Source organism: Anser brachyrhynchus, assembly GCF_964034855.1.
Source record: "Anser brachyrhynchus genome assembly, chromosome: 6".
NCBI lineage: Eukaryota > Metazoa > Chordata > Aves > Anseriformes > Anatidae > Anser > Anser brachyrhynchus.
In genome coordinates, this window is record NC_137700.1 from 11,877,708 (window position 1) to 11,903,962 (window position 26,255).

Below are 26,255 nucleotides of genomic sequence, written 5' to 3' on the forward strand. Positions count from 1 at the left end.
CTTTCTTCCCAGGATATTGTGCAGTCTAACGTACCTGCAGTCTAACTGAGGTCTTGTGGAAGAAATGGTATTCAAGAATCATGTAATCAAATACTGGATCATGATGCATTTGTACACAGGAGCAAATTGGAGTTAAAATCATAATAAGTCTGGCATTTCCTAACTTTGTAGCACATGATTCACAATGTTTGTATTTTCCTGTGTTTTTCATGTCTAGTTGTGACTAGCTGTCATTTATATGACATATATATGTATTGTGTGTGTTTATAAAGGCACAACAGTGTAAATTTTGCCTCTTGTTCATCCCTAAATCATACATAAGTATGGAATACTCAACTACTAATGCACATTTTGCAGAGATCTTTTTAGTCTGAAGTCAACTGTTACTTGCGTCAGCTCAGCAAACTGACCTGCTTCACCTCTTTGGTGTTCCTTACTTGGTATATGCACCTCGATTTTTTTCCACATCCTAACAGAACCTTGAACTCCACCTTGAACTCCATTAGATACCAGTGAAACATGCTAGGGAAATGATACTTTTGTATGCTGAAATAGATATATTAGAGTTAGGAATTATTTTATTAATATATCTGTTCAAATAAATGTACATTTTTTCCAGATGCTATACTATTTCTAAGGTGAAAGGTTGAAATAGTTTTGGTTTATTAATTCAGTCACAGGGGTCATGTGAGTCAAAGAAATAAATTATTCCACAAGTGGTGAAACTGATACTGTGGAATATTATGCTTGAGACTTTTGAAGTGTAAAGAAATGAGATGTCCTTTTGTGAAAAATTTCAGTGGAATTTCCATGTGGAATATCATTAGGCTCTGTTACAAATTCCATCTCAATAACAGCCAATGATCACAGTGAAGTTAATGGAGGAGCTGGAAGGAGAATCAGGAGTCTTTGCACCCAGATATCATAATCTGAGATATAATTATTTGATGAGTTCATCTGAGGATATAACAAGCTTCACAAACTTTGAAATCAGGCAGATTGAAAGTAGGCATAGTCAACTGTGCAAATACTTTTTGGATTATGTTTGAACGTATCTGATTCTGTGCCTTCTCCTCTACACTCCCCCTTCCCCCCCTTTTAAATTGTTTTTTTTAATGTTTCAAAGGTTTTATCAAGTTCTTAAATAAGAATACTTCTGTATGTAGTATAAAACATTCCTTGCAGCAACAATGCTCTCTGGTGCCCACATCTCCTCAGGTATCATAAGTGTTGCAGGCTTTCTTTAAGGATAGAGGCCAGTGATAAGAATTTTAGCATTGCATGTACTTTAGAACATTTTCTTAATCTGTAGACATGAAATATTGTACTTTATCATGTGACAGTACTTTGTAATTTAGAAAATTATATTTAGTTTGGTGTGAATTAATCTTAACACTCACTGCTCTAAAGTCTGAATAATCAAGAGTGTTAAGCTAAACATAGGATATGTAAAAGTTGATCATGACTTTCTGTAAATGATGTAAGCACTATTTTGCATATTTCCACCATATTCCTTATGCTGTTTTGAGTAGTTTAACTGAGCAGTCATTGATTTATTGTAAACACACCAAACTGATCAAAATCCCCCCAAACATTGGGGTGGGGGAGCAGGCAGGGGAAGGGTGAAGCTCTGTGAGGCTTTGTGATTGAATATATTCCACAAAATCCAAGGGATAATGGGTACCAGTGTGCTGCAGCTTTGGCCTTTTGATCCTGATTTCAGTATTGTTCCATACACTTGGAACTGGCATTCCTTCTTGCTCATCTCTCTCTTCTTTCACTCTGCTGATGGGGTGCTAGATGAATTTTGTGACAGAAGAGAGCTATAAGGTTTCTGATGTGTATAACAACAAGCATTCTTCTCTAGTGATATCCCAGTACATAAACATGCCACTTGTAGGTCAAAAATGTGTTTTACTGCTGGCAGTGGTTTTTGTAACAGCTTATCACGTACAACTCGACCTGCTGTTATGGTTTTCCTTTAGCACATATAGCAGAGGTGACTTAATCAAATAGAGTCATCATAAAAGGTAGCATTTACATCCCCCTCCCCCCCCCCCCCCTTTTTTTGGTAATGTTAGGGGCTATTCATATCATAGCTGCGCAAGAGAAACTTTTTTTTTCTTAAAACACATTCAGAAGAAGGGTTACTATACCCTTTCTCGACCTACGTAGCTATGAAGTTATGGCATTGGGTACGTGTAGCAATAAAGACAGCAGTATAAACACCCTTGAAAAATAGGTCAAAAGGACAAAAAGATCTTTTGTGACTCAGTCTTTGTTCAGTTAATCAGGTGCTAAAGCTGGTAGCTTGTTGATGTACTTGTCACAGTATTTGTGACTAGGTATGTCATTTGCTGTTATACACTTCATTGTACATAAGCATGATAGTGACCCCAGATGCATGCACCAACTGGTTTGACATCCAGAGTTTGTGTGAGAGCTTGTTGATACATAATGTGTACTGGAGCCTGTTTGCATGGTAAGGGAGAAGTAGGGAGAGCAGTTAATATTTTAGTACCTCGTATGTTGCATGCTTCTAAGAAAGTAGCAACACAGTCACTTGTCTAGCATCCCCATTCATGTCACAGCTGAATCTAACAACGGCAATGCGGGTGAAGTTTTATAAGGAGAAAAATACTGGAAACAGCATAGAGAGAAAAAGGTAATGCATATTGATCAGAAGAAAAATTATTACAATACATGAATGTTTGCTCATTCCTTTGCTTCTGCATTTTTTTTTCTTCCAGGTTTTGGGATGTTAAGGTGATTTTAAAAGCATTTTTATTTTGCAAGAAAGCAAGTTAAAGATTTACATGCTCATTTGTGTCTCAGGTTAATTAAAGGTCAATATTCTGGGAGGGATTACAAAATATGTGTAGTTTCAATGGGATGAACCTCAAAAAGATTTCAGTGATTTATATATCCATGTGCATTTGTGCGTGCATATAAAGTATGGTACTTAAACATCTATTACAGAAAACAGCACACAGGGGATTTGGGTAATAGATCATTTTAATGTATGAATAGGTTACATTCCTAACTACTAGTTGGAGAGGGGTTAGTTCAGATGGGAAGGGGAATAAAGTAAATGGCTGGGAAAATTTATAGTATTGCAATTCAACAAAAATATTGATTAGAAGATGAGGAACTCAATTTTTATAAACTTAATCAACACTGATTGTTTGATACCCAGCTAGTAGTCTGTCAAAGAGAAATAAAAGCTACAAGTGTGGAGGGAAAGGGGGAGAGTGGGGGAGCAAGATGACAATATTCCGGGGGGAAAAAACATGTCAAACAAGAAAATGAAAAAGCCAATGAAAAACACTAATGTCATTTTCCATAAGATTGAAAGACTACAATTTTTTAAAGGGAATAGAGGCTGGCTGTGCTTTTATTTTGTTTAGTTTGTATTGTGATATTTTTGCCTGACTGGAAATGATATTTCAACCTGCAACTGCTGAATTTAGGAAAATCTGGCTTATAGTTTATTATGTTAATATTCTGCTAGCGTCCCATATTTCCATAGTCATTATCAAATAATCAGTTCCACAAAATAGGAGGTTGCTGAGATCCATTTAGAGCCAAGAGTGCCTTGGCCAAAGGTCAGTGCCGGGGGAGTTCTGCGCCACGGTGTGCAGGTGCCACTTGCGTCACAGCCATTAAACATGAAACTAAAATCAATGCCACTACCTCTTTGCAAGCTGCCAAACATCGTAGTCACCTCAGCAGAAACAAAAAATAGAACACAAGTTGCACACATGGTGTGCTTTTATAAGGAGCTGGGTAGAGGCTGAAGGAAGTTTTAAAAAGACCGTAACTCTGGTAGCATCTCCCAAAACAGAAATAAGCTGTAATTTTCCTTGGAGATCCTCCCCCTTTTAAATAGTCCTTGGAGCAGAGAGTCCTCTGTACCTCTGAGGAAGGGTGAGGAGCTGTTCCCACAGTTTTGGTCAAGATGATCACTGCCAAGTGCACTTAATTTGGCATTTTCTTTAGAAGCTATCAACATCCCTGCAAATAACATCTGTCACAGAGCTGGCAAGCTGGGCACTGTGTTGCTGCCCAGCCATAGCATAACAAGACTGTGGGGCACAATTCACTACAGCAAACAGGAAAATTTCTGAGCCATCGATCCACAAGGTCACATAATGTGTGAAACTGAATATGTAGCTTGTCAGAGAAAATTAGATGTCTATTTTAAATTAACTTCCAAAAAACTACCCGTAATCATTGATCAACAGAAAACATCGTTTGTATTGGGGGGAAGAGGGGGAGGGAAAGGGGGACTATATTGCTTTTTAAAAATTATTTTCTACTGGTAAAATTGTTTCTTCTTTTTGAATAATTTGAGTAGGCCAGCTTCTCTTCCATGTCATGTAGCTTTACGTGTAAGCACATATATATATATATATATATATATGCAGTGTTTTACTTAAATGCTTTTCAGAGGCCAATACTAAGAAATACTTCGTATTATAACTCTGTATTGTAGAAATAAGCAGTTGGCAGGACAAGGAAGAGTGCCAAGACCAATTCAATATGCGCTGTCACCATGAGAAATGAACACATAACTAGAACCTTAGGAGAAGTCTAATGCTTGTCCAATTTACTTTTATATTATGCTTACAAATATTGGTTGACTTCAGTGGAATTATTTTTGATTAGCTGATATGTGAAATAGCCCTAGACAGTGCCATATATTCCTCTTCTGTCATTCTTCCCTCTTATTAAAGGGTTGTTACTGCACTGAGTGCTGTATTTCTTACCAGCAATTTCCTAGCAGCTCTGAAAAGTTTGCTGGAGCCTGCATTTCTCCTTCTTGAATTAGTTTCTCACCTTCTGAATGGATTTTTCTGACTCATTTGCCAAAAGAATATATGAGCAGAAATAAGATAGTTGGGCTGGGACAGCATAAACTTCCAGCAAAACAACCTTCTTGTTTAGTCCCTCCACTCCTACTCAGCAGAAGCAATTACCTTTTGCATTGAACCTTTTTGTCTCATTAAGTGTGACATGAACATTAGCTATTTGGAAACTGTAATGTCACAGTCTCTTCTATCGATGGAGGAGGAGGTGATGGTTGCTCAGAACCTGGCCACGTATCTGTTTGAAATTGTTTTATAGTTTGGGAGATTATCTTGTGTACTATATCTTCTACCCGAGTATTTAGCATAGAATGTTCAGAATTTATTGTTCTTTTTCAGCGCGGTAATGAAATGGTGATAATCTCAACCATAGGTTTTCTATTTTGAAGCTATATGTAATTTGAGAAATATGTTTCTGTAAGACAGACATGTACATACATTTTAGAAACTGTTATTTAGTGGTGTCTGTGTCTCAAGGAAAATAAAACAGATTTTCTATATGTTTAGTATTTAAGTGAAAGGGCACATATTTAAAATGAAAGATTTTCTATAAAGGGTGAGACTCACTGAAGAGACAGCAGATCAGTCCTGTAGGGCCAGTAAACTTTTATACAGGTTTGAGAATAAAGTACGGTCAGAGAGCTTATTGTGTTGATAAACTAAGTAATTTTGGTTATTGCAGTGTCATAAAAATAAGTAGATTTGCCTGGATTTCAGAATGTTCCAATTTCGCATCTGAAATTAAGAAATCATAGTAATTTTTATTACTCATCTGTTTCCCAGGAATTTATCAGACATTTTGCAGTTACAGAGCAAAACTGAGCCTTGCCTCAAAGATCTTATAACTTAAGTAATTTCATTTTCAGATGTAAGCTTCTCAGAAAATGTTGAAATTATTGTTCCAAAATACAGCATTTTAAACTCATGTTGCAATTTCAGCTATTCCTCAGACCTAGCTGATTTCTGATAGAATGATTTCTAGCGTGAGTTTAAAAACTGAGGCAGCACAGGAGCATGTGCAGTTTTTGTTGCCTTCAGGCCTTTTGTTAGCTTTTATCATATTATCCATCTGCGTAGCACATCTGTCATTCAGGTGGTCAGCAGAGCCTGCTGAGCCCTTGTTGGTGGTTTAATATATGTACTTACTGTACAGTCCTTATATCCCATGGGATTCCTCCTTGAAGGGCAGAGAGAGTCAATATATCTGAGAAGTCAGCTAGAGGAGAGAGGAGTGTGGACCCTCACTAAGTTACTCATTTTGTTGTTGTTGCAATGATTCATGGATCTGCCACCATTGTCTGATCTCGCCCTTTTAGAGTACTTGTCATTAACGAGCATTGTCATGACACAAAATCAAAACTAATTTCATTTTGTAAGGGACACCCACAGCTGTGACTCTTGTTGTAAATATGATCATGTTGTTTTTCTGTCATAATGATGAGTAGACGTATGTAATGTTAATAAGATACTTAATATTTCTAGCAATTGTAGGTGAGAAAGAGTTCATTCTGTACTGTGTAAAGTTTAAAGTTTATTTAAGTAGGCTGATAGAGATATTTCTAACTATTCATCATATTAAGACTGTTCACAAATCCGGTGCAGTGTTCATTGCTTAATTTGAAACTACTGGGTTAGGTATTTAAAAAACCTGAAATCAATATTATGGAATATGAAGGAAGCCTGCAGTAAAGCTTTTTCTACAGTGAAGTAGAACTGCTCTGGGATGAAAGTCATATACAAGATTTATCAGTTCAGTTGTCATCTCAGTGCTATTGTGAAATAAAGACTCTTTGCCCTGTGGTTGTGTTATTACAATGGCAGCATAAGCAACCGAAAGGTTTAGAGGGAAAGATTGTATCTTAAATCACCTGTTATTCCTGAATAAGACAGACTTGTGAGTCTACGAAACTCCTCTTCAGCTCACAGCAGTCACATAGCAGTAAATACTGCACTTGAACACTGGAGTGAGTATTTGTATTTGACCTATAAAAACGCTGATTATTGTGTAGCTTGTGATGTATGTGGTAACTAATATTAACCTTCTTGCTTTAAGACTCTTAATAAGTAAAGACATTGTTGGGTGAGAGAGATTAATGTTCATTGAGCTGGTTATTGGGTAGAAGCTGCTTTTCTTTCTGGTTAAGTACTAAATCATATTTTCTATGAGGAACTACCAGGCTTGTTTGTGTCCCTTTTCATGAGAGATGAGGGGAAAAAATACTTGGGTAAATTTTTGCCACCAACGGTTCTGGGATACAGGAGTGATACAGGCATTTTCTTCTGGAGGACCCTGGTTTGTGGTGTTTAGTTCAAATATTATGAACAACTGCTTTGAGCAAAGTCAACTACCTTCAAGACAAGCCAGTTTGTGTGACGAGCAAACTCACCTCTTATATGCAAGCTAGGAAACAGATAAGGATTATTACAAATTATCAAAAACAAAACCAAAAAAAGTCTATATTGCCATGAGCTGTATAAAATATTTGTTGCACACCATATGCTCTTCAGAACTTTCTCAGCAACCAAACAGCACACTAAAGATGCCCATCCAGGCAGTGGTGACCAGACAACCTGGAAAAACACTCTGCCTAATAAAGACGTGTTTTCAACATTTCTTAAATTCAGAGGGAAGCTTCATTTTGAAGGGCACCAACAATCTTGGCTGGTTTGCTTAGCTGCATTTTCTGTTGTGAAAGGGCAAGTCCACCAAAGGAAGGAATATATGCAGATTGAGACTTTCAGAGTATGACTTAAAAGGGTGTTTTCATAGACCAAAGTCTATAGACTGCCAGCTTCTACAGTGGCTTAAGCCATGAAGGTTTCTTTTTAACTGTTTTTGGGTTGCTAGCAGGCAGGGACACCTTGCATGCTCAGGAGCTGCTGTGCACAAACTGCGCAGACTTTGCTTTTCATGGATTTGCCCTGCATACATTGTGTGGTGTCAGGCCTTCTGCTTGCAGGTGACAGGCTGACACGGGGCAAGGCCTGGATCTGTCTGATAAGGTGTCTCTGTGTTATTAATCATCCTTGAAACATGATAAAGAAAATTTATCCTCTCCAGTTCTCAAGGCGGTTTATCCGTTTCTGTGAAATCTGCTGTTACCAGTGGGGTGTTGTTATAGTGTAGACTACAGAGGGTCAGAAAGTTAAAAATGAGCAACTGCTCACAGGATCCCACAATCACATCTGGCCATCTTTTTTTTTTTCCCTCTTTTTTTTTTTTTTTTTTTCCCCTGCTGTGGTAAATCTGTGTGGGAAAGGCTTGCTTCTTCTGAGCAAAACTAGCTCTTGCATTGCATGACAGCTATTAACAATAGCTAAGTAAATTAGAGATTAATACAACCCAGACAGTCAAATCTGAATCTTCCTGCACTTTAAGTGTTGCTTTTTGGGGACTAGTCTTGAACTCCTACGTAAATTTGCTTATTTGGGTTCACCTATAATGGAAGCAGATCTATTTTTGCTGATTTTATTCCTAAAAAATTATGACTTTATTAATTGTGTTTTTGTTTGTTTGTTTTGTTTTGTTATTATTTTCATCTTTGTTTCTGACCCCACAAATTGACGTATGAGGAATGGCTTGGCACATAGATAAGTCAACTGGTAACTTCGCATTATTTTGACCGTGTCTGCATTGTTGGCATATCACAGAGTAGTCACCCAAGTCAGAAAGATATTTCGGTTCACTTAGAAACCGTAAAGTTTGATTGCATGATAGTGCAACTTTTTGAATAACAGTATCACTACTGGTGGAGCTATTCCATATTGTGGTTCTATAGTAATGCAGTCTGCACTAGTGGTGTGATGTCAAGCTTAAGTTTAGGGAGGACAAGAGAACACCTCTGCTTTGTATTTAAGTATTTTATTTGTCAACCAAATTGAGGCTTGCAAGCTAAGAGCATGTTGCATTGAAGGCCACATTTAAGCCATTTGAATATTATATGTTTCTGATAAGAATAAGGGCATATTCATAAAGTTGTTTTTCCCACTGTGGGAATAGCTTGCTTTAATAGACATTTAAAAAAAATAAGAGAGCTTTTGTTACATATATATGTTTTTATATATATATATATAAACACACATATGTATCTCGTAACATTAACTCTTCATTAAATTAGTCATCTTTTAATCCATTGTTGTTTTGCTTTCTCATTTGCAGATTATGGGCTGAAATGCAGAAATGTTGGAACAGTTGTTTCTTTTCATTCTCTAATTACACAACATCTGTCCTCTTCTCTCTCAGTTGTATCCCACCCCAAAGGTTTGATTTCAAAACCATTATAGCCATTCTCTGAACATGAAAACGTAGCATTTCAACAAGTCAGCATCAACCATTTGAGTCACAGCCCCTTCTGATTTTCAAGTTATTGATACAAATAAAAACCAAAATTAGCACCTACCACCCATAAAAAGTAAAAAAAAAAAAAAAAAAGGGAAAAGAAAATTTCTGAAGCAGAGAAAGTTAGGAATTATAGTAGCAGTTAAGGTCTTTTATCTAGAGCAGATAACAGATGTTTTGCTAAGCAGTTTCACTCTCTGGAAGACATTATTAGTGTTTGAACATGATCTTGACAAGTAGGCTGTTGAACTACCAGTGTTACAGGAATAATAAAAATGTTAATATTCCAATATAAATGTGCTGCAAGTATCTAGTAATTGTTTGGGATCTGAAAGTTAATATAAAAGCAAATGTTCTGGACCTGTGGTTTGTAGTTCTAAGGCTGTAAAGTTAGCGTAGATAAAACATTCACTCTTGATTTTAAAGTGCTTAAGGATTACTTAATAAATATAAGCTTTCAAATATGCCTAAAAACAGAATAGGAAGAAAGAATGATAAGCTAATGAGTGGCAGCTATAATGATGTACAGAAGACTTTTAAAATCAAGTTTAAAAGTGTGATAGATAATGATGTGTGAAGGCAGAGTAACATCACATAACTTCTTCAGCTCTGTTCTGACTCTATTCTATTAATCTGGTTTCTGGGTACTCTTGAAATTTTAACTACTCCAATCATGATTAATGTTCACCTTAGGATAAATGCATTACCTCTCGTTGCGTGTATGTCTGTCAACAAACTGTGGGAGGCACAGTATATTTACCATGTCCAGACACCTCAGTAGAAAAAGAAAAGCCCATCTCCTTGCCTATAGCTTGAGATCTGTCTGTCTCCCTGCCTATAGCTTGAGCTCTGTCCATGCATTATGTCAACATCAAGTGATGCTCTCAGTAAATAGGGGTGTTTTTCTCTTTTACCATCTTCAGTAGTTTAGTGTTTAGGCAGATACTCATGAGAGCCTGTAATATATTATCACTGTGAATCCCTATTTCTGAGACCAGCTTTAAATGAGAAGAGGAGATGAATCCCAATCTTCCTGCAGCCTGGGTCTGTATTCGGAAGAGCAGAACATGAATTGTTACCATTTGTCATAGCATGATATCTAGATATGGTCACGGTCCAGATTCCCTAGTTTGCCTTTCCCATTTGTCTCATGTTTTGGAAGTTAACTTTGCTGCTTATCAGACCTTGGTGATGATTTTCAGAGAAAATTAAAAATAAAACAAAAAAACTAACAACACACACACAAAAAAACCATAAACCTGAATCTATCAAAACGTACAGAAGGGTTTGTATTGCCTTTGATAGATTTTTGGGTGTGACTACAAATTATTGCAAGTCAACTTTATTTGATTCTTCAGCATTACTGTCTACCACAGGACAGGGCACAGCATGCACGCTGGTTTCCTCAGGACAGCTCATATTGCTCTGCACTCTGCCTTTTTTCTTGGAATCCAGAAGATGAAAATAGAGTCTAAGAGCTGCCTATTTCTCCCACACACATACCCCCCACACCCCTTTTCCCACATCACTGTGTTATTTCTTTAAAAATAAAATACAGAGCAAGGCAGCTCTGGCAGTTTCTAGCAAGCTGCAAGAGACACTGCAAGCAGCTCACAGCTCCATGTGCAGTCAATCCACTTGCGCAGACTCCTGGCTGAGGCACTATTTTCCCTTTCTCCTTGTTCACTTTGTATGGCTTAATGGTGAATTAATAACTTTCAGTCCTAGCTAGCCTACAGCAAGTAGTTTTGTTTGACATGCCACCTGCAATGCACCAAATGTGGATCGCTTGTTGGTGCTAAAGCTTGAACTTCAGAGGATGTGAATATGTTTGTTAAAAGAAATGTTTAATGTACCATGTATAGGGAGAAGACAACAGAGACAATCCTTTCACTTGTTAATGTATTACAGTTAAACTTAAAGCCAACTTTTGTCCTCAGTTCCACTAGTGTTACACAGGCCAGGATTTCCTCTCCTGTGAGAGAAAGAAATGTGAAAGGTGCAGTTCTGCAGCTGCTTTGCTTTTGTGGAAAACTTCCTGACAGTGAAGTATTGTGCAAGGAGCAGCTGCAGAATCAGGCCCTTTGTACACATGCACTTGTAGTAATCTTAAAAGAAATAGAATTGGACCTGCAAAATGGCACTTCAGCTCAGAGAAAAATCCAACGTCTTCCATCTGCTCCCTGCTCTTGCAGCTGCAGTGAATTATGATGTGCTGTCACATTTATAGGGTGATTTCATCAACTGATTTATTTAATTAATTTAGATTTAACATCGTACAAAGGATATGTGATAAAGTGGTGTAAGTCTTTCCTCAGCCACTGCACTAGCCAAGATTTATTTTAAGTATCCTTTGCCTCTCTGTGTCTTCCCTTGTTCTTTTCAAGCTACAGCCAAGGGAGAGTTTGAAATAGCTGATCGGACCTAAAGCTGCTGAATAACAGTGCTGCCATAAACTGGCATAGAACTGGCAATTTCAATCTTACATTATGATGTGAGGATTAAAGCAGCCATATATTCTCTCCACCAAAAAATTATCTATCGCACTGATGAGTCCCTAGTGACTCTTGAAATCTATACATTGCTTCATGTGCAAGTATGGATTCATCTGTAGTTAGACCATTACTTAGGGTGTTAACAATTGTAAGAATATGATTCCTGAATATCCTTCTTGAATGTGATCTTGAAACAGCATAGAACATCCTTTCTTGCTTCGTTTTTATGGAACAACGGGTGATGTCTATGGATGCTGACAGGTAAAATCAATAGCAATACAAATCTACATTTGTCTTGTGAATTGGTATCGTGTTGACTGTAAAAATAAAGGACTCTTTCCTGGTGATGGTTTCAATAATAGTAACAAATTAACATTATGCTAATACATGATCAGATATAGGAAAATTAATGCCGAGTTTTTCGTAGCAGCTGCAGGTAGGCATAGAAAGTAATGATTCCTCTACTAAAAAGCTTAATATCAAATAGATAAATTAAGAGAACAGAAGCTTTCCAAACTGAATATAGTCTTGTGTGTGTGTGTTAGACTGAGAGGTTTCATTTTGCTTCTTGGCTCACCTAACATTGAGAATTAAAAGGTAGTCACAAATTAATTTTTTTTTTCTCTCTTAATGTTCTCCAGTGCTTGCTTAAACTGGGGACAGAGGTTGAGCTTGAGTAAACCCCAGAAAAAGACCAAGCACAGTTTCACTAAGTCCATCTAAGATATCCACACTCAGAACACTGATTTTGTAGTATCAATCGTGCTTCAGTTATGAACCATAAGATTTTAGTGATTGACATCTATGAGCAAATAAAATCAAGTATTTTCAGTGGAAGAGAGAATGTAAGCAGTCAAAAAATAGCTAAAGATTTTTTACAGTGTGTAAATAGAAGTGATCTGAATGTCTTTTGTGTGCGCCTGAGTAATGGGCAATGCTTTATGAAGCCAGAGATGGTGGAAATACTTTGTGTTTAATTTTCATTTTTCTTGTTGTTTTTCATAGTCTTGAAAAATATGCAATCTTCTGAACTGTATTTTGTTGTTTTATTTTCACAGAAATGAATATTGGCTAAAAACATAGCTTATTTCTATAGAGTGAGACTACAGAAATAGGAGTTCTCACTAGTAGCAGAACCATAAAATAGAAACTGTGAAAAATGTATGTGCTTCATCTCAAAAGCCTAAATGTTCTTTATTGTCACCTGTTCTTATTACATAATATTAGATAAAATCAGTACAAAGGAAAAATGCCAACACAGAAACTGAGCTTGGTTCTACAGTGATGGAATGACGATTGTTACTCTAGAATTCAAAAAAAGGTAAAATAGAAGCAAGTACCAGTAATTTAATTTTTACATTACATCTACAACAGGCTGGAAAAAATGACTGAAAAAAACGTAGGAGCTATATCTTAATTTCAGAAGTGACCTAGCTAATTAGAAGTTAGGAATGTGATTGGGGTACGGACTCAGGCTTTTTGCAAGTTTATTAGCTTGATAATCTAAAAGGTAGACTTGAGAGGGGGAAAGGGTGTAGACTATTCAGCAGTAAAGAATCATGAGTTGAGATTAAGCTGCATAGATTTTTTTTGTAATAATAGACATTTCTATGTGATAACCTCTGCTAAATGTACATATCTGTGCCATAATAACATTAGATTTGCTTTCTACATCAGCGTAGTTTATCTGGGCTAATAAAATTACAAAAGAATATATATACATATATATATATTTAATTCTCATGTTGCAAAAGAACCACAGCTAAAATTAGATTTGTTTCCCTGTCACTACTATATAGATTAGCTGCTGTCCTTATTGAGCAATGCACCTTTTGATTATCCAATCAATAACAACACTTAAAGATTGGTATGTATGCTGATGCCTTCCTTCTTCCCTCACTCTTTATTTTCTGTGATTTCTACACTAGACATTGCTTGTCAGGGACCCATTTCCTGGTGGTTCTCCCTGAGGGGATTATTTTGGCTGCGCTGGTTTGAGTGCATGCAAAGTCAAGGATTTATTCCTGTTGAAAAGAAATCTCTGGTAAGTGCTTTCAAATCCAAAGACTTTTGTTAGCTTCAAGACTGCCTAGCTGCAGCATGCATGGGTCTTGATACTTTGGAGGAAATATAGTAGATTATATAGTATATAGTATATTGCTCAGTTTTACTTTATTGTTTTTGTTTTTCTTCCTCCTGTTAAAGACAATGTTGAAAATTAGAACCACCCATATCACTTCTAGACCAGTCTTTGGTTTGCCTAGGGAGGGAAAATGACATGCTTCTGAATCAGAAGTCTGACCTCCATATGGATTCTCTCAACATTGTAAAGAAGCTAACAAAATATTATTTCCTCCTGCCAAACTCAGAACATTTGACTTCCATATCCACCTTTTAAACAGAAATATTTATGAACCTGTTCACATAATTCAAAAAAAAAAAAAATCCCAGAAACTAAGCTAATCTATCAAAAGTCTAACAAGCCAACCTTTAAAAGTAGACTCAATAGCCTGAAGACTATCCTTTAGTCCTTAACAAACATTGTTATTATTACTTTATAATTAATGTGTTTTTACTAGTAGCCATAGTAGTCATCTGAGATGTCTTCATCAAAGGATACTTGAATAGGTTAATAGTGGCTGAGAAAAAATTGATTTATTTATTTTTAATTATAGCATGCAAATGAACATGAGACTTTTTTTTTTTTTTTTACTCAAAGATGTTATAAAGAAAAAAGTCCTTCGAGGAGTTCATTGCTTGTTTGAGGAATAGTAAATTACTTCTACTTCAATGCAGAATATTCCAACAGAATAGCTATTGCAGCAGAAGACTAGACATTTACATAACTAACAAAAGTATCTAGAATCACTGCAGTGAATATTACTGAGAATCAGAAAATATTTTAAACCTCTGCTCACTTGTGAAATCCAGCATTTAATTATTGGGTGGCAGAGTAAGACCTTGGTCAGAGTAAGATCTAAGTTGAAGTGACCTTATGTGTTGCATACTATGTAATTTCTTTCCAGCCTCCTCTAATGTACATGTTGAAGACAAGGTTCTTGGGGATCACTGTTTGAGTCCTCTAGTTTGCCTTTTCTAGTAGTACTTATGTCTTTACAACCATCACTTGTGATCTGTGTCACCACTTACGTTAGACCCCCTTGTTCAACTTGTGGAAGTTAGCTGCCTCATGTACTTGTGGCTGTCTTCCCACTCCTGCATTTCATGTCCCGTATCCTTTCTCTTTGGCATCTGCCTTCTCACTGTAGGATCATTCCATTTTCTTTCTGCTCAAAAATCTCATCTCCTGTGTCATGCATTTTACTTCCATGGCTGGTTATATATCAGTAGTGAAGGGATCATCATCTCCGAGAAGAGTACAGCTTTAATGCTCCGTAGGAACCTGTAATAGTAATATTCTTCTGTGCACTTGCCAAGGCTGTAAGCATGCTGCACTTAAGCAAAAGGAGACTGTGTATCATATTGACCACAGAAACATACAGTGGCTACCTTGGTCATTTGAAGCTGATGACCAGGGGACCTTGAGTAAAAATACTAACATAACTCAAGATCGAATGTTGTGAAAATTACAATCTACATAGTGTTTGCAACTCTTGAGTATTCCACCTATGTAAATCCTTCCAGTTTTTCAAGAAAGGTTAAGTACCACTTTGTTTCCAGATATTCATGTAGTCTTTTGTCTATTTTTATTCTCTCTAGCCCTCCTTTGGATTTCATGTTTGAACTTTTGCAGAAGTACATATTAAAAGTAATCCAAAATTGCTAAGATTTGCCTGGTTTCACATTAAATGATATGAAACCTCTGAGCTCAGCATCATTTCCAACCAAAATCATAAATCTGCTCACACTCACTCAGCTTAGGATAATGATGAAAGTTTTTAATGGGCCCAAATGTAGGTTTCATAATAAAACCTGTCAGCAGGTTTGGATTTCGTTACACACAATTTGTACTATTCTTTTTCAAAAGCACGGATGAAACTGAGAAACTAGCCAGAAGACAAATCACTACTGAATCATGCAGACACAAGAATAAGGACCTGAATTTTGCCTACTGATCATGCAAATATCACTAGCAATGTTCACCGCTCATCGTTTTTGGACAGAGCAAGTTGTCTTGTGGCATTGAAGATTAGAGTTTTGGCAGTTAATCTACCAACACAAAAAGCAGCCAACTTAAAAAGCTTTCAGAAAGTTACTGAATGTAACACGTCTTATAATGCAAAAAGGTGCTTATCTACCAGAAGGCAATGAATCCACCTTAAGATATCAAATCAGGAGCAAGCTTTTGAAAACTGAAAGACAGTGGGTTCATATTAATGTTGGGGAAATGCCTGCCTATAGAATTATCTGAAGCCATAATGGCTGAAGTTCATCCGTCTGAATGTTCTTATCTTTTAGATCAGTATTGAGATGAGCATTAAAGAAAGGCTAATTCTAAAAATCTCTGTCTGTTAAGAGTCATGCTGCCATTTTAAAAATTAACTTTTTAATAAAATGATGGAATTTGAGGGCCGAAATAGCTAATATCTTAAAAAAAAAAAAAAAAAAAAAAGTGTGTCAGGGGACTATTAAACCAATGAATAAAATTTGAAAAATTGACATGAAACTACAAGCATTCTTGCAGACGTATCATCCGTGCTCAAGATATATGACAGGACTCTGGGTACCTATGTGTAATATATCTTAAATGGCTTGCTTAGAAAGGTCTTGCTAAAAATACTGCTGTCTGATTTTATAATTGAATAGTTCTAACATGTGTCTTTTAAAATGCTTATGCCCAGAAATTGCCATAAAGCTACTGTACTTCTAGAAGTTCTTAAGTGTGGAAAACCAAATCAACTATTTTTGTGATATTGATTAGAACATGATAAATGAATTCACAGGGTCCTTCTGATTTTTTTTTTCTTTAACAAAGGGGATTTCACTTAAGACACTGAATTTATTTCATGTTCTACATGAAAAAGAAGGAAATGCATTTCTCTTAATTGAGCTAACTAGTTTTAAAACTTTATGAGGTTCTTTGCAAAACCTTGTTGCGTCCTTGTGCCATCTTCTACGTTTACATTGGGTGTTTAACAAAAATATCAGAAGCAGCTATAATGGTTTCAAAGGAGAAGCAAAAATCAATAGGCAACTACTTAAAGTATTGCAGTATGTAGATGAGTAGCTTTGTTAAGTCTGAACTTCACACAGCAACATCAATGCAACTTGTAGAATAATGAACTTCAATACAAATGCTATGGAGGGAACAGGGAGGAAATGCCTCTTATAAATGAAGCAGTAAAAGGTGTTAATGCATGTTGACAAGAACCTGCTTGAGTTATGTACTGTGTTCAAATACTTTGCAAATGAAATCCTAGCAATAAGAACTTCAGAGAAAGAGGCATGGAACTGATGTAGCATATTTATTTGAAGTACAAGCTTCTACCAGCACAAAACTAGTGTGCTGAGAGAAACTTCATTTCCATAGTGTTTATCAAGAGAATAACGTTTTTTTTTTTTTTTTAATTGCATAGGATTTAAATAGATCTGCATACAACGGGGTATTTTTCATGTAATAAATAATATCTCTAGATAAAAGATTTTAAGCATTTTGTGCATCGTATCTCAAGTGTATGCTCTAAGGATTATATTGGCATGTTATCTGAAAAACTGTGCTACACTTAAGAGTACTGAAGGCATGAATAATTATTGCTTATCCTAAAGAAAGGACATGGTGAGGTGTAAGTGTTTTAAGTATCTACTCTTTATGCCTCTAGAAAATAATTCACAAAATACTAATTGCGGGTGTAAAAGATAAATACTTCTGTGAAAATCTTTTATTTTGAGAATATTGGAATATTTTAAGTACTTCTCCTCCTAATAAAGTTGTGTGAATATTTGTGCTCATAGCCTCCCACTTTGCTGTTAGTATGGAGTATGTCTTACTTCTGTTGTCTTTGCTGACAAGCCAACTACAAATCTGCTGTTTTCAGCTAGCTGCCTGAATTCTGGCATTTATGCTTGCCTCACACATAAGAAAGTTTGCCTGTTCTTTGTTAATGAGACAAGTTAAAGCTAACCACATATCCTCCTCTTACAGCTGAAGCATTCAGCTCCAAGGACAGCTCCTTAGCAAGTGTAAAGACAGCACCGCCCTATCTGCTTAACTGTAGCAATGCTGTGGTGCACCCATTTAAAGATCCAGGTCCTTGGATTTTACTGATCTTGTTGATGCCAACGCATCAAGATATTGCTACCATGCCCTTTATGGTTGTTTTCTACACTTTTTCCTACTGAAGTGGGTATGTAGAACTAAATGTACGCTCTAAATGATGGTGGCTTACCAGCATTCTCTGCTATCAATGACTGTTTTGTTTTGTTTTTGTCTGACGTGTCTCTGCCCTCTGTGACTACAGTGGTTTGTTTCTTTTCTGTCCCATGGAGACTAATGTTATGTGGTGCTGATCACCACGTATTATGTGGTGTTTGATGTTGATTGTAGAGTGGCCAGCCTTTCATTTGTCTCTGGGACGATGCTGGAAGTAAATCACTACTCTATTGCTGAAGTGAAGGAATGATGCAGGAGTCGCTCAGCAGTGAGAACCCTAAGCTTGTTCCCAGAACAGTTTGGTTTACTGAAAAATGACTGCTGTGTGAATTAAACCCTGCTCCTCATCTAATGTTCTACAGTATCCATTCCAAATAGGTGTAAGAGTTCTTTGACATATTTTAAGTGTTTATTAACGTGAATGACTAGCAGCACTTAGAAAACAGGGTGAATATTATCAAGGGAAGTCAGGGATAAATTAGTCATCATTTTTGCTTAATCCCAAGTCTCCTCTAGAGCCATTTGGAAAAACTCTGCTTAATTGTATACTTGTTCAGGAATATAAATCTATAATTTGTGAAACTGTGATGCCAAGTGTACTGTTGCTGTAGTAGGTCATAATTCAACACTCCAAGTATGCAGCAGTGCACTTGTTGACGCTCAGCCCCCAAAGAGGGAGGCAGACAAAGCATCTGGAAGTCTGATATCCTGGGCTGATTTTAGCAAAGACAATTTTAAATAATCTATCAGTTTTCATATCCTTTACAATAAGGGTTGCTTCCGTTCTACTTCTAATTTTCACGTATGGAACTTCTTTCTAGTCAATCTGCCCCTTCCATCTCTTGGCCTCAGCAAGAAAAGGTATGGGGATTTCACTGCATATCACTGCATGCCATCCGTCTACTTCAAAAGTTTTTCTTTAAATTTTTCATCTGTAATGTTTGTAATGTACAGTATTATCTAATCCTAAGGAAAGGCACAGGTGGATGATTTTCATCCTTTTAAGGTATGAAAGATATTGTTTTGAGGCATCTACTTCCCATTTGACTAGAAAATGAAATTTCCAAACTTTGCAAGCTCAGCTCTTCTTTCCATATCTACTGGGCACATCTCTGTCAGATGGACTGATATTTTGAACTACTACTGCTGCTTTCTGTAGAGGAGAAAAAAACATCAAATTCTCAATGATTTATTTTGCCTGTTAGGCTTCATTACTTGAAAATGTTTGTTGTATGGAAACAATGACTCAGGTAATGTAACAAGAATTATTAGTGGATTGTGTTTATTAAGCTCTTTTTATTCCATATTAATAAGAACTCAAATGACCTATGAGGCCTTTAACAGGTGTATAACGCACAAGTTAATTCTCTGAACTTCACATATAGTGGTCATTCACATTTAATATATGAAGAAAATACTGAAATTAAGATTTTTCAATGTCAGAATATTTAAAAATGCTGCTTTTAATAATCAATTTGTGCACCCACATTTCTTTAGCTGTCTGGAAAATGGAAATGTAAACATTTTAAACATACTTAAAATATGTGGTGCAAAGTTTTATAACAAAATACAAACCTAACACACAGAGGCTTGGCCTGCTAGCATTGGCTTTTTGCATGTATCAGCAAATTGAGCCTGATGTGGGAGAGATTTAACTAATTTATGATTACTCAATTGACATTTTATGGGTTTGCTTGGGGAAGAGAGTCAGAACATGCTCTTAATTCTTTTTAAAAAATAGTCTGAATACTTTAAATTTTAGAGGACACAAGTAATTTTACTGTCCAGATTACACCAAAGAGCCTTTTCTTCCATATTGTATTTGTTAAGCAAAGTCAATTTGTGAGAAAAGTAAGCAATGTGGAATGGAAAAATGCTCAGAATTTGAAACTTGTTCTGCAGTGATTTCTCACCTAATCACCATTATGTTTTTCCAGAACTGTCTCTGAAATGGAACTCCATATACAGAGAGTCACTTGTATAAATTACCAACCCATAAGTTACTTGATTTCTGTGATTCTCCTGAGATAGGCAATTGAGTCAGGGACATTGCTGCTTGAATACTATTCAAACAAATCAATCAGGGCAGAAAATGAAGGCATTATTAACATTCAAACTGCATTTTCACTTCCCACAGAAATGTTTTTTATTATTATGGCTAACTATGTCAGCAGTCAGACTAGACATAGACTCATTGCCAATTAATATAAAAATTCTTTTCTTTGATTTACTGGGTGAGATTGAGGGTACAGAACAGCTTCATTTTATTTCATGCATTTCCTTTCCCCAGGCTTCACCTGATTGAGGTATTGGCTCTCTGGGTCAGTGTACTTTAAAGTTATTAATTAATTTCACTTCAATCTATAATACTTAATTAAAGCTTAAAACAAAAATAAATTGCTTGTGTTTGGTGAAAATGTTGTCAGTCAAATGGGATTTTAGCAATATAATAGAGCCAACAGGTTTGTTTTGTTTATAGCAATACCGGATGACCTTGAAATGTTCATCTGGCCAATGTGGACTCTTTAAGATAAGAACCCAATTTCTTTTCTTCTTTTTACCTGGATTAGGATTAACAGTTTGCATTATCAAAAGGATATTAGCACATGACAAGCCTACAGATATTTCTTACGTTATTTTGCTTGCTGTCCCTCAGAGCCAGCATGAAGGCACTGTCAGCAGAACTCATGCATGTTTGACTACAACTCTGGCTGTACAGAGGGAAAGGTAGCTTTAATATTCACCCTTCAAGGTTTGCTATTGCATTTCTGAAAGTCTCATTTCATGATCGAGCAGAAGAATGCTGTTGTTTTGTTGCTGTGAGAGGCAGAATTTAGAAATGGAGAAGTTACTAGATTGAAACAGCCATTTTCCTGCATCTTTAAAACAGAAAGCATCCAGATAAAGAATCAGGTATTAAACTCTTCCAACCCTTCTTTCCTTTGCCAGGATGATTAAAGTCCAAAGGATTTTGTATTTGGTATCATTTAAAACCAGCTGGGCAAGAAAAGCCTTTTCACAATGCCACAAAATATCCTGCTCTATTCTAGGGATAAGTAATAGCTGTTTTGCTATTTCTGTACATTCCAGGTTCCAGTCAGGACCAGGAGCACATGTTCTTTACCTAATAAAAACAAAAAAAAAACTTTTCAGTAATCAACTCCATCAAATTATGAAAACTCTTATATTTTTATCCCCAAATTCACAACTATGCAACATACCATGATGCCCTGGCTTACATCCAATTGTTTTTTTAAAGGTAATTGTGTGAAAATAACTTGCTATTTTTTTTTTCAATAATAAAGGGATTTCTAGATTTCTGTGCCTTTCAAATAATATAGACACTGTTTTCTTCTGAATAACAAGTATAGCCTCATGAGGTGCTTCCTCCCATGTTCTTCCCCTCTGTGTTACAAAGGCACTCCTTTAAAGGCAGCATCTGGGCAGAAGTTTTCTCTCACTTCCATAAAACCAAATGTTAAAAATGAATTTTAAAAAGGTCATTGTATGGGCTATGAGTGCCAATCTGATATAGATGTTACTGAAAACTGAATACAGGCAAGTGCCCTTTTGGCTAAGATCAAGTTTAGCCCTGGTTTAATATCTGATGAATCTTACATCTAGCATTTTCAGGGGTCATACTTAAAAAAAAAAAAAAACAAAAAAACAAACAAACAAAAAAAAAAAACCACAACACTATGTAATTTCTACTAACTTTTATTTTGGTATTTTATACTTTTAAAGATGTAGTATCTGGCTTTTGAAATATCTTTAAGGGTACATATTCATTGGAAGTTGAGCATTTTTATAATTCCTTTGAAAATGTTGTCCCAAGTTCTCTTGTACTTACTGGTCCTTAAATAATTGCGTCATTTAGGTTGCTGTCCTTCTGGTCCTTGAAGACAAACCTTTTCCTCCTACCCTGGTATTTTCAATGGTATAATCTTCATGTTTGGAACACTGAAGATTCATATTTTCAGAGTACCTTGCTGGTTGGAAAATGCTGTCTCCTGCCTCCTGGGACTGTTAACACCTCAGGAAGCAGGCTGAGCTGAGGTGCTAACAGACATACAGGAAATAAAAGGGATTGACAGGAGCTTAAAGAGGGAAATCATAGTATACAGAGAGACAGAAAATGCCTAATAAGTAATTGCATGAAATTCCCTTCTCACCCTCCAAGTCTCATGTTTCTGTTATACGGAGTCTTTGCTGCATGGCTTTGGTGGAACCCGTAGCTATCTGGCAAGTGTGAGAGGCACAGCGTCAATTTATTTGAATCACAAAACAGAGCTGGAATTTACTGACACATGAATTTGCAGCGTACCTTAAAGAGGTGTGTATATACAAGCAGAATTTTGTGTTCGTATTCCCATCTCATAAAAGAGATTTAGTGGGTGATGTTGGTGGTTAGGGGGATGGTTGGACCGGATGATCTTGGAGGTCTTTTCACACCTTAATGATTCTATGATTCACAGAGATCTTAATATATTTTTTTTTCTTTACTAATACATTGCATTCACAGAGAAGTCTTGCACAAGGCATACAAGTCCATGCCTTCCTTGCATACCTGGCTATATCACTGAATATTAGATGTCTTCCATGTTCAAGGCCACACTAAGAGAAGATGCACAGAGGAATATAATGTGTGTATATATATATTTTTACATCTGCAAATTTTGCTTGGGGTTAAGTATGTAGTCAGCTTCATTTTCCTAGAAAATACAGAGTTGGAGAAATAATATAAACATCATGCACAAGTGAAATGCAAACCATATGTTGCCAGCCCAGAAAAATGGAACTCCTGAATATTTTTTTATATTATGAGATATGGGATGATTTAGCCTGTGCAAAATAAATTGATAAATTGAGATATTGTTGTTTAGAGTAAGCTTAATCAGTTCAGGTTTGCAATTGCATTTGGCTTTGTAATGACGTAATTCTGAATCTTTTTCTCCTTGTTGCATCTCCTCACTATTACTTTTTTTTTTCCCTTTAGCTTCACCTTGTGAAGTTAAATTAGTTGACCATGACTTTGGTAGGATAATATCTTGTATTTTATAGCCTGTTAGCAATTCTGCATCTGAAGTGCGGACCTCGTGGTATTGTATAATATTAATAATCCCCTTTGCATTTAGAATCGTTAACTGTTGATCACCTGGCTTAGATAAAAGAGTAATAATTGCTGATCTGGTGGTTAGATGCCATTCATAGTCTGAGTCACCAGGTAACAGGAAATGGGTACTGAGCTTTTAAATTATTTGATTTCATTAGCCATTTTAGACACTAGTAGGTTTTTGATTTGATGCAAGATATTTCCGGCAGCTTACCTTAAAATGCTCATGGGTAAGTTTTCTTAGTTGTGTTCTTTTTCCCTGCATGTCTCTGTAGACAGTGCTTTCACTCTGAAAGACACCTAACACAGGGAAACAGTGATTAGCTCAGGAAGGAGAATGCTATCCCCAGCACATCTCAGAAAGTCACATGCAGACAGCTTCAGTTATTGTAATTTGTCTAGAAATGGCAAACCTACTGTGAGAAAGCTGATTGTTACAGCAACTGGATGCCAGCACAGTGGATGGCGGTGTGGGTAAAGGTCTTAGCAGGGCTGCATGGTCAAAAGATTTTGTGCGCACTCAGAACCTACCAGCAGCCTAGCAGCTGACCAAAGGCTAAGGCAGACACACTCTGTTACTCATATTCTGGTTCTTGGTGTTATAAATCATGCTCTGTTGACAATGGGGTCAGTCCTCTGAAGGTGTTGTCATATGATACAGGATGCTGACATTACCGATGTTCCCCTAACAGAAGGCAATATGTGGGTGTGAAGTAGGTGTAGAGAACATAAGCTTTGTACAAACATCATGCTCTTTCTGCAGGTTAATCAGATCTTTAATAAAAGACCATGGAAATGTCAGCAGTCTGAACAAATAAACCAGAATTGTAACTGAATGTTCGTTCAAACAAAGAAATCTAAACCCTTTTTTTATTAATGCTCTTCACACAGAGAGGAAATAGATCAGAATTATAATTAGGATATATATATATTCTAAATAATATCTATAAGTTTCAGTACATACGTTAATATGCATTATACATATTAATCATACAGACATGACTACACTTTAGGGCTTACAGTCCAAAAAGTTTAAATGAAAAATGTTACTTGGTAAATAGATTAAATAAATGCAAGAGTTAACTAATTAAGCCACTCATTGTATTGGATTAATTAAGAGATGATAATTATAGGAGGGGGGGGAAAAAGATTCTTTTTCAAGGCAGAAAAACAATCATGTCTCTTTTTGATCATTAATAGCAAAATAATCTTCAGCTAATCTTTTTTTTTTTTTTGCAGGTAGTGATGAAATAGATATCTGTGGAAATACTCCCTTTTTGGAATGTTGGATGATGAGACTAAAGGATGACTAATAATACCTACACTTAAATGATCCTATTACTATATCTTGGATCCTAAATTAGATCTTGCCTACTAACTCCTCTCCAGGTCAGTATTACTCCTGTGATATTCTTGTAGAAAGTTTGTTGTTGTTGTTTATTTAATGTAAAAAATATCCAACAAGTTGGTTCGCTCACTTGCTCTTTTTATAGAAGTTATTTCTCTGTTCTTAAAACCCTGTAGTTACTTTTTTCTGGTTTGCATACCTACAAACTAAGGTCAAATGAATAACAGAGCTACTAACTGGTGGAATGTAGATACAAAGAGGAAGGAAAACTACACTGTTTTCCCACTGTGGATAGGTGAGAATACAGTTGTTAAAGCAAGATGGACTTAGACTGCAGTAAGGAAAATACAGATTTGGTATAAGAAAAAAAACATTTTCTAACATCTTCTATCCTTTAATATTAACGGTGTGAAGCACTGGAACAGAAAGCCTAAACTGACTCTGGAATTTCTGTTTGTTTTTTTGTTTGTTTGTTTGTTTGTTTTAAATAGACAAATATCAGTTAAGCATGACAACTGTGGCTGATCCCTCTTTGCCCTCTTTGGAACAGGATAGACTGGGTAACCTTTGTAGAAAAATGCGTGTGGAACAAAGTGCTATATGTGACCTTTCTAATAAGACTGACAAGAGAAAGTAAGTATACATCTCATCATTTTTCACCATATGGAAGAGCTTCTGCTCCCCCTCCCCCAAAATGGTTTTCAGATGAAATAGAACAGGTTTTCCTTTAAGTGTACCATGGACCTTACCAAAGTTGATCGTACATGTAGAACCATGATCCTTGCCTCTGGAATCCTCCCTGTACTCTCAGATTTGCCTTTATTTGCATTGCCCATCCGGAGAGAAGGTTAAAATGGAGATTCATGCTTAGTGATGCAAGGCAAGTTCTAACTGACATCTAGTTTTGTTGAGAAATGTCCCTTTTAGTATGCTGAATTCTTGGTTCTGATGTTTGGGCAGCTTTTGACACAGGTGTGGTATAGTGCCATTGTGTGGGTTCAGGGCATGTGGAGGCAGGAGGAGATAGGCTTGAAAGATAAAACTAGGTGTGGAGCAGGTGTGCAGGTAGTTGATGTCTTGATGGCCAAAGAGATAAAGATGTTATTCTAGATAATCACATTGCGAATAGACAGTCCTCCAAGATTTCTGTGTCATTTAATCCATTAAGTTGTGGAAGCAAAGGAAGTACTGAATTGTAGTACAGAACTTGTTTTTTGTGAACAGAACAATAGACAAAAACATGTTTTGACAGCATATTCCTCCTTTCCTAGATGCCTTCTTTCTTGCATATCTATCATACTTGCTGGAATGTCAGTGCAATCAATCAGTTTTTGGTCTGTAACAGTTACCAAACTGATCTTGGTAGTGTAACTACTGCTGGTAATGCCAGTACAGTGGAACTGGGATTGGGACAGAAAAAAAGATACACAGAACAGTCTTTATATGAGTAAAGCTATGGCACCACCACTATAGGCTGTTGTATATGTGCAAGCAACTATTGCTGGAATGAGGCTTTTTGAAGATTCTGCCCAAAAGGACATTATTTTGGAATCACTATTGAAGAGAAATACATAGATAAGGTGACCAAGTGGGATGGGATGTGAATTAAAATACAATATGATGCATGGTGTTGCAATTGCCAATGGAAGACCAATATTTTATTTTTTGCTGTGCAGGAAACAGCAGTGCCTATCTAGAAGCATTGTAATGAGTTAAAATAATATGAAATTCACCCAACAACAGGTTAAATTCACTGAATTG

General features: G+C 36.3%; 1 protein-coding gene and 1 long non-coding RNA gene across 7 annotated transcripts in view; one reads left to right on the forward strand and one right to left on the reverse strand.

The window, feature by feature from the left end:
- RET (ret proto-oncogene) overlaps positions 1–26,255 on the forward strand; it is a 127,679-nt gene that overhangs the window by 2,849 nt on the left and 98,575 nt on the right. Inside the window, exons 1-3 of one of the 6 annotated variants that reach the window (XM_080597235.1) lie at positions 13,631–13,746; positions 24,386–24,535; positions 24,986–25,127. In XM_080597235.1, the coding sequence (XP_080453361.1) occupies positions 25,003–25,127 (125 nt within the window). In that variant the 5' untranslated portion in view covers positions 13,631–13,746; positions 24,386–24,535; positions 24,986–25,002. Of the gene's footprint in view, positions 1–13,630; positions 13,747–24,385; positions 24,536–24,985; positions 25,128–26,255 lie in introns of those variants that run through there. The other 5 variants (XM_080597236.1, XM_080597239.1, XM_080597237.1 and 2 more) reach the window with 5 other exon arrangements.
- On the reverse strand, positions 20,640–22,362 carry LOC308197186. Its single transcript, XR_013952660.1, has 2 exons — positions 21,884–22,362; positions 20,640–21,157 (listed from the first exon to the last, which is right to left on the reverse strand). It is a non-coding gene; the product is annotated as an uncharacterized lncRNA (long non-coding RNA).